This window comes from Hemibagrus wyckioides, linkage group LG16, assembly GCF_019097595.1.
Source record: "Hemibagrus wyckioides isolate EC202008001 linkage group LG16, SWU_Hwy_1.0, whole genome shotgun sequence".
Classification (NCBI taxonomy): Eukaryota; Metazoa; Chordata; class Actinopteri; order Siluriformes; family Bagridae; genus Hemibagrus; species Hemibagrus wyckioides.
The window spans coordinates 17907501-17915959 of NC_080725.1; the positions used below are offsets into that span (position 1 = coordinate 17907501).

An 8459-nucleotide genomic window follows, 5' to 3' on the forward strand; every position below is an offset into this window, starting at 1 on the left:
TTTGCTACAAGGTTATCATGGTGATAAATCACACACACAAATATAATATAATAACACAGTTAAATAATCATAATATAATATAATAAAATAATAATATAAAATATGTATATACGGTGTTGTTTCCTTCATTGAATCAAGGTTATTATGGTGATAAGTTTTATACACACACACACACACACACACACAAATATAATAACACAATTAAATAATCATAGTATAATATAATAAAATAATAATATAAAATATGTATATACAGTGTCGTTGTGTGTTGTCCACACACACACACACACACACACAAATATAATAACACAATTAAATAATCATAGTATAATATAATAAAATAATAATATAAAATATGTATATACAGTGTCGTTGTGTGTTGTCCACACACACACACACACACACACACAAATATAATAACACAATTAAATAATCATAGTATAATATAATAAAATAATAATATAAAATATGTATATACAGTGTCGTTGTGTGTTGTCCACACACACACACACACACACACAAATATAATAACACAATTAAATAATCATAGTATAATATAATAGAATAATAATATAAAATATGTATATACAGTGTTGTTGTGTGTTGTTCACACACACACACACACAGATACACAGACACGGTTAAAATGCTCAGCATATAACAAGGAGCAGGTAAAAACAATAAGGGAAACACAAAAATGTCAAGATAAGGATGTGGACCTGACCAAAAAACAGAAACCTGAAACAAAATGCCCATGGAATTTGTCAACATGATATCCATGACGCAAAGAAGGAAACACCACATCATTAGTGTGCAGCTTCTGAACACTAACACTGGTGTTCCAGTCCACCGGCAGAATGGAAATCGACTTATCAGACATTTTCAATCAGTATAAACAAACAAATCTTTTTTTTTTTTATCACTGTGAGACTAAGTCAGGAAATTTGGCTTTCAGTGTGAGACCTGTGTTTTTCCCTCTGTTGGATAACCTTATACAGAATTCTAGTGGTTGAAGATAACGCCTTCAAATCTGAGATGTTTATGAACAAGCACTTGAGGCTTCTCAGAGAGCAGAAATGGGTTTGATATCAACATTTACTTTGAAGATAGAAACATCTGTGTGTGTTTTTAGAACTTGTCCGTGAATATATTGCCCCTAGTAGGCAAGGAACAAGCATTGACACAGTAAACAAATTCTTTCTTTAGAATTACTTACAAAATGAAAATGAACAACCAAAAGCAGGAAAATAATCAGTGCTGAGATACAGGATACTTTTGTTTTCCATCCATTCATCCATCCATCCATGTATCCATCCATCCTCTACACCGCTTATCCTAATGGTTTATTAAACCTGGAGCTTATTCCAGGAGGCTCGGGACATAAGGCAGCCATTCACACACCCATTCACACACTACAGACAATTTAGAGATGTCAATCAGCCTACAATGGACTTTGGACTGTGGGAGGAAACCTGAGAACCTGGAGGAAACCACTGAGGCAAGGAGAACATATGTGCTTTTGCTAATTTTCCAGTAAAAGCACATCCTATTAAAAGTACAAGCACACAAGTATTATTATTCTTATATGAGAAATATTTGCTGCTAAAAATGAACTAAAGAATGTCATGTGTTTTATTAATTATAATTATGTGGAATGCCTGAGAGACAGATTAGCTCCTGTTTTCACTCACACTTGTATTCCTTCACCAGTTTCTCTTTTTTCTCTCACCTGTTTCTATACTGTTACAAATTCGCCGACTCCTTCCTAAAATCCATATCTCCTTAAAAACGCTTACCAAATATCTACAATTACGCCTATTTTTTAAGGTGATTGTGTAGCTTTCTACTAGAGAAATTATGGCATAATAACAAAGATCAATACACACATTAGTTTTCATTCGTTCACACTGTATTTTATAAAAGGCATGAGAATTAAAACTTTGTCCTTTTTATTGTTTACCACACATTAATACAAGAGCTGTTTCCTTCAGCTCTTCCACCCCCACACATAATAATAATGTACATAATCTCATACACACTGAGCCTCGCTGAGCTCGGGCGTGTGAATATTTTTATTAAAATATAACAGCCGCTGTGTGCTGTCTCCCTCATGTTGGCAGCGACGCGGCTAAATTTAGCTGCACAGCCAGTGGAGAGCAATTCAGCAGGGTTTAACACACGTCTTTGTGTTATATAAAGAAATATGAAATACAGCATGCTGGGAGAAATGGTGGAGACATATTTCTGACATAACAGTGACTGCACACGCACCCACGCGCACAAACACACACACACACACACACACGCATCATACTGTATATACATAGCTAACATCACATGCACAATCATTATACACTGCCAAATAACACACACACACACACACACATCATACTGTATATACATAGCTAACATCACATGCACAATCATTATACACTACCAAATAACACACACACACACACACACACATCATACTGTATATACATAGCTAACATCACATGCACAATCATTATACACTACCAAATAACACACACACACACACACACACATTGTCTTCATTCTGTATATTTGCTCGAAGCTGCCCTCTGTTCTGAAATTGTGTATAGTGTAAATGCTAACCACTGCGCCAAACAGACAAATAGACGGACAGCCAGATGGTCAGACAACCAGCCAGAATGACAGACAGAATGTCTGTCTGTCTATCTGTCATTCTGTCTGTCATTCTGGCTGGCTGGCTGACTATCTGGCTGTCCTTCTGTTTGTCTGTCTGTACTTCAGCCTGTCTGTCTGTCATTCTGGCTGTCCATTTGTCTGTCCGTCTGTCTGTCTGACCATCTGTCTGTCTGCTCGTCTAACTTCATAGGCTTGTTTTCCAGAAGCCATGATGATATCCGAATCTTCTTGACTGGTAGAAAGTGTTTTTAATGTGATGCTTACCTGACCACTTAGGATGACATTTTGTGCTATGATATTTTAAAGAAACATTTCCGTCCTTTATTCCTTAATCTTTTTCTCATTGTTTTTGTTCACTTCCTTCCTTCCTTCCTTCCTTCCTTCCTTCCTTCCTTCCTTCCTTCCTTCCTTCCTTCCTTCCTTCCTTCCTTCCTTCCTTCCTTCCTTCCTTCCTTCCTTCCTTCCTTCCTTCCTTCCTTCCTTCCTTCCTTCCTTCCTTCCTTCCTTCCTTCCTACCTTCCTTCCTCTCATTGTTTTTGTTTCCTCGTTCATTTCCTCCTCCCTTTCCTTCCTGTTTCTTTCCTTTTCATTCCTCCTTCCTTCCCTTCCATGTACATTTATACAGTATAGACTACATACTGCATGTAGGAAGTATCTGAATAAATACAAACTTATATAAGAAATAAATAAACCAAATCTCCATTTAAAAAATTTGCAGACATCCCAGACGAGTGTTCTCATTAAACCTCCTCCAGCAAACAGCACAGTAATTAACCTCCACCATGAGGAGCATAACGGCCTACAGTACACATGAGGGAGTGTGTATTTGTGTGTTTTGTGTGTGTGTGTGTGTGTGTGTGAGAGAGAGAGAAACAGAGAGAGAGTCTGAAGTTCTGGCCTGGTTTTGGGGTTATTTCTGGCCCACATTAACACAAGTGTAAGTGATTGAGCTGTGCTGATCTCTCAGAGACACACAACGAGTAAGATTCCAACAGTTATCCACACAGGTTTCACCAAACTTTCATCACGTTTATGGCTTAACATCATTTTTGGTTTGACTTTAAGCTCTCCTACAGCTTGCTTCATCATTGTACACATTCTCCTGTACAGTGTTATAACTGATAAGTTCATATGTTTATAACCACCTGAGAATATATAGATTAAAAATCATATTTCACACATTTGCAAAGTCATTTGTTACAGAATGCATACACTTTAAACCTGAACAATAATCAGACCAGTGTGTCGATTTGTTCCATTGTTTGTGTGTTATGTACCTTTATTTTATATTTTATATAACCTTTTTTTTTATAGATCTGGCAAAATCTCCTGCTACAAGGAAATCAGTGGGTTAGTTTCACAATGACATGAGAAAAGAACAGAAAAAATATTAACCATCGACGATTCATCCATCCATCCATTTATTCCTAATTAGGGTAACGGGGATCTGCTGGAGCCTATCCCAGCACACATTGCATGAAAGGCAGGGGTACACCCTGGACAGGTCGCTGGTCCATCACACATATAGACGAACAACCACACACACTCACACTCACTCCTATGGACAATTTAGAATCACCAATCAACCTAATGTACATGTTTTTGGACTGTGGGAGGAAACTGGAGTACCCGGAGTAAACCCACGCAGGCATGGGCAGAACTCCACACCGAAAGTTCCCTGCCTGTTCGAACCCCTTGCTGTAAGGCAACAGTGCTAACCATTTTGAAAAATAATAAATTATCTTCAATACATAAAATGTTGCTTATATTTGGATCTGAATTCCCAATCGCAGTGCAATCACACTAGCATAGAAAAAAGACCTGTAGAAATAAAAGAGCTTAAAAAAAAGCATAGAAAGAATGACTTATGTGAATATAATAAAATGCCTTTTATACTGGCTGTAGACGATGTAATCATCCTGAAACACTGGGCTGATTACAAACCATTTCCATTTATCATCTTCCACACTTGACAGTGTTTACGTGATGAAAACCATATCGACGAAATGGTCAAGGAAATTCCAAAACATCCTTCTTTACATGGTTGTGCGAGTGTTTTAAAAATGTTTTTGGGCTGGTGTGGGTTTAGACATTGGTTAGAACTAGAAACTATTTTCAGGAAGGAAGAACTGATTCATATTTTCATAACGATATAACAGTAATGTCTATTGATTCTACATTATAATAAATCAAACATCAGTTCAGGGCTCAGAGATAGCTGAATAGGCCACGCCCACTAGGGAGAAACATGACTTGATTGCCTGTTCATGAACCTTGATGGCTGACGTGGTAGTGATTGTGTGATATACAGTATTTATATCATGCTGCTCTATTAAAGACTGTAATAACACAACTAGATGGAGGAGGATGTCTTTTTGGAATCTGCTCACGTCCGGCATCTCTTTTATTTAGTCTATGTGTCTCAGCATTGGGTCACCATTTCACAGAGGAAGAGAGATGAAGATTTTAATACATTTACAGAGCCCTAATTACCCCAACGTACACACAGTACACATCATGCTGTCCATCATGTACATCACATCCACAGAGAAACTCTAAACCAGTGAAAGAGGCTCGAACACAACAAATATCATCTGCTGGGGTAAAGTGAAAGCTTGATACAAAACACAACAAGCTTTCAGAATAATGACGGCATTAACTACTGTCCTTGTGTGTGTTCCGATAAATCAACACCTACTGTGTAAACTCTGTTTAAAGTTTAGTTAATTCAGCACTGTGTAACTTGATTCAACACTGTTCTGTGTTGCGTGTCCTGATTTTATCAGGTTAAATGAACAAATACGGATTTATTTTAATCCTCCAAAGGTTTTTCATTAACACTAAAATAAGAAAAAGAAGTTTGTTAAATGAAAACAGGTAGAGTTAAATAAACAATGCAGGACATTTTACACTATAAAAGATGACATGGGGTTTAAGAGTTAATTCAGTACTGCAGCTACACTCTACTGTAGGTGTTCATTTACCTCTGTGACACTGAACACTACGCTGCGTTAATTCGATATCTGACAGATCTGAATCTACAAAGTGGATGTAGATTGAACCATGAGATAAGCACAGTACTCAAAAATCAACTACACACTAGTTAATTCTACACTTTAAGGCTTAATTATAGATTCGAAACGCAAAACTTAGGGTTAATTTGACTCTATTGTTAATTCCAAAATGCTGCAAAATACTATAATTCTATAATCTAAGACTTGGCGTAAAAGATTTAAGTTAACATTGTTGGTGTTTAGGTTTTACTTTTACAATATAACACTTAATTATCCAAACTAAGACTGTTAAGGATGTAGGTGTTACTTTGACACTGATCATATTTATCAAAATCAGTAGGGTTAGGGTTCTAACTTGTGTTTGAACGGATGTTTTTGTTTTATTTTCTACGTTGTGAGTTAAGCCCAACACTGCAAGGCTAAACTCTACATAATAGGTATTAATTCAGCATGATAACAGATAACACTGTTAATTCAGCACCATGAATTATACCCAACATTCAAAGAGTTACCCTGATCAGCCATAACATTATGACCACATGCCTAATATTGTGTTGGTCCCCCTTTCGCTGCCAAAACAGCCCTGACCGGTCGAGGCATGGACTCCACTAGATCCCACCTCGCAACTTACAGGATACTTTTGATAGATACTGACCAATGCAGACCGGGAACACCCCACTGCAGTTTTGGACATGCTCTGATCCAGTGGTCTAGCCATCACAATTTGTCCCTTGTCACTCTCGCTCATTTTCTTACACTTGTGCATTTTTCCTGCTTCTAACACATCAACTTTGAGGACAAAATGTTCACTTGCTGCCTAATATATCCCACCCACTAACAGGTGCCATGATGAGGAGATCATCACTTCACCTCTCAGTGCTCATAATGTTATGCCTGATCGGTGTACTTCTAGTGCCTAGATGTTAATTCTACACAGTAAAAGTTAACAATAGTGTTGATTCAACACTGCATTTTTTAATTCAACAGTTTTGTTAATTCAACATTAAACATTAAACACAGTAATGTAAGAATTAATGCAACAAAATTAGGTGTTACTGTAAGAGTCAATCAACAATGTAGGATTTTAAACTGTTGTTAATTTAACACCAAGCTTCAAGCCTCAAACTGTAATAATAATAATAATAATAATAATAATAATAATAATAATAATAATAATACACTTTTAAACCAGCTCGTGCTTTCATATGTCCACGCGCGTGTCATCTCACCTTTACAAACCTGTTGAATGCATTGATCTACATGCGTGTTTAACACCTCTGCATTCTTACCTGTCCGAAGACGGACTTTATGATCGGGCGCAACTCCTCAGGTGTCTTCGCGCGCGCGGGCTCCGGGTTCGCGGTTGCGCTTTGGTTCGAACCCCTTCGCGGGTTTTTTGACGGATTGGTTTCGGCTTTCGGCTTTTTCTCACTCTGAGGCTGACTGAGCGATTGCTTGCGCCTCGACGTGTCCTCCTCGTGCTGGTTCTTCTGGCCGCGTCTCGCGCTTCCGTTCCGCGAGCTTCCGCGCGCGCCTTCCGCGGGCTCCTCGTTTCCGGTGTCCCGGGGATGCTGGGGATGCTGATGTTGACGGTGAGCGGAGGATCCGATCAGAGATGTTTTAGACTCGCTCTTAGGAAGCGACGAGCTCATTTTAATCTGAACGAAATGTCAGTGGAGATAACCTCGTGTGCGTGAGTGAGGGAGTGAATGAGTCAGTGTAAGAGAGTGTGTTACTTTGAGAGATAGAGATAGAGAGAGAGAGAGAGAGAGAGAGAGTGGAGGAGTGTGCAGAGAGTGTGCTGGAGAGTGCCATCTACACTCCTCCAATAGTATCCCTGTATTATGATGAGGAGTATATAAACAGCCTCCACACACAGATGAGCCATGTGCAGGCGAATGAAATGCGATGCTATAGAGGCAGAGCTGAACCAGTTCATCTGAACGTCTAAAACAACCTACGTTCAATTAGAGCTGAAGATCAGAGATGATCGACTTTTGTGGCCACCGACATGGTCACCACCGTCAGCAACTCTTTCAGACCACTGCTAAATGTTTACCTTGAACACTCCCACACTCCACATTAAATACAGATGTGACCCACATTGCTTCAGTAATCCTGGTCAGGACACCAGTCCATTGCACCATACACACTGAAGAGGTTAAGGCTCTGGGTCGTTGACCAGGGTTCAAACCCCAGCACCAAAAAACTGCCACCACTGGGCCCTTGAGCGAGGCCCCCAACCCCCCTGCTCCAGGTGCGCTGCATCATGACTGACCCTGCGCTCTGACCCCAACCCTCCAAGTATGGGATATGCGGAAAAAGAATTTCACAGTGCTGTAATGTATATGTGACAAATAAAGGCTACTTAACTTTCACACACTCACTCACATCTAGGGGCATACTTTTAGGAGGTCGGAGGAAACTGGAGGAAATCCAAAAAAATACATGTCCACGTTTCATCCCAAGCTCAGGATGAAAACCTGGAGCTGCGAGGAGGCAAAAGTCATCGCTGGACCATAGAAGCAAACCTCCAATAAATCAATTCAGCACTAGATTCTGCCTATAACTGTAGTACAGCCGATGGTTTGTTTTCTTCAAGATGCACAGGATATAAACAGTGAGTAATGCGCACAAGCCTTTATACTGTAACCGTATTTATAAACTTAAAACAGACTTGCTTAAAACACATGTATGTCACAAAACCAATGACATAAAGTATTCTGGTATGTCGTGAAGTAAACTATATAAAACATGTAGGACACTACAATAACC

At 38.9% G+C, this 8459-nt stretch overlaps 1 protein-coding gene across 1 annotated transcript in view; it reads right to left on the minus strand.

Moving 5' to 3' along the window:
• cabp1b (calcium binding protein 1b) overlaps positions 1–7551 on the minus strand; it is a 27922-nt gene extending 20371 nt beyond the window's left edge. The window contains exon 1 of the mRNA XM_058410991.1: positions 6974–7551. Coding sequence (XP_058266974.1) covers positions 6974–7336 — 363 coding nt within the window. The 5' untranslated portion in view covers positions 7337–7551. The remainder of the gene's footprint in view (positions 1–6973) is intronic.
• Between the last annotated feature and the right edge of the window lie 908 nt (positions 7552–8459).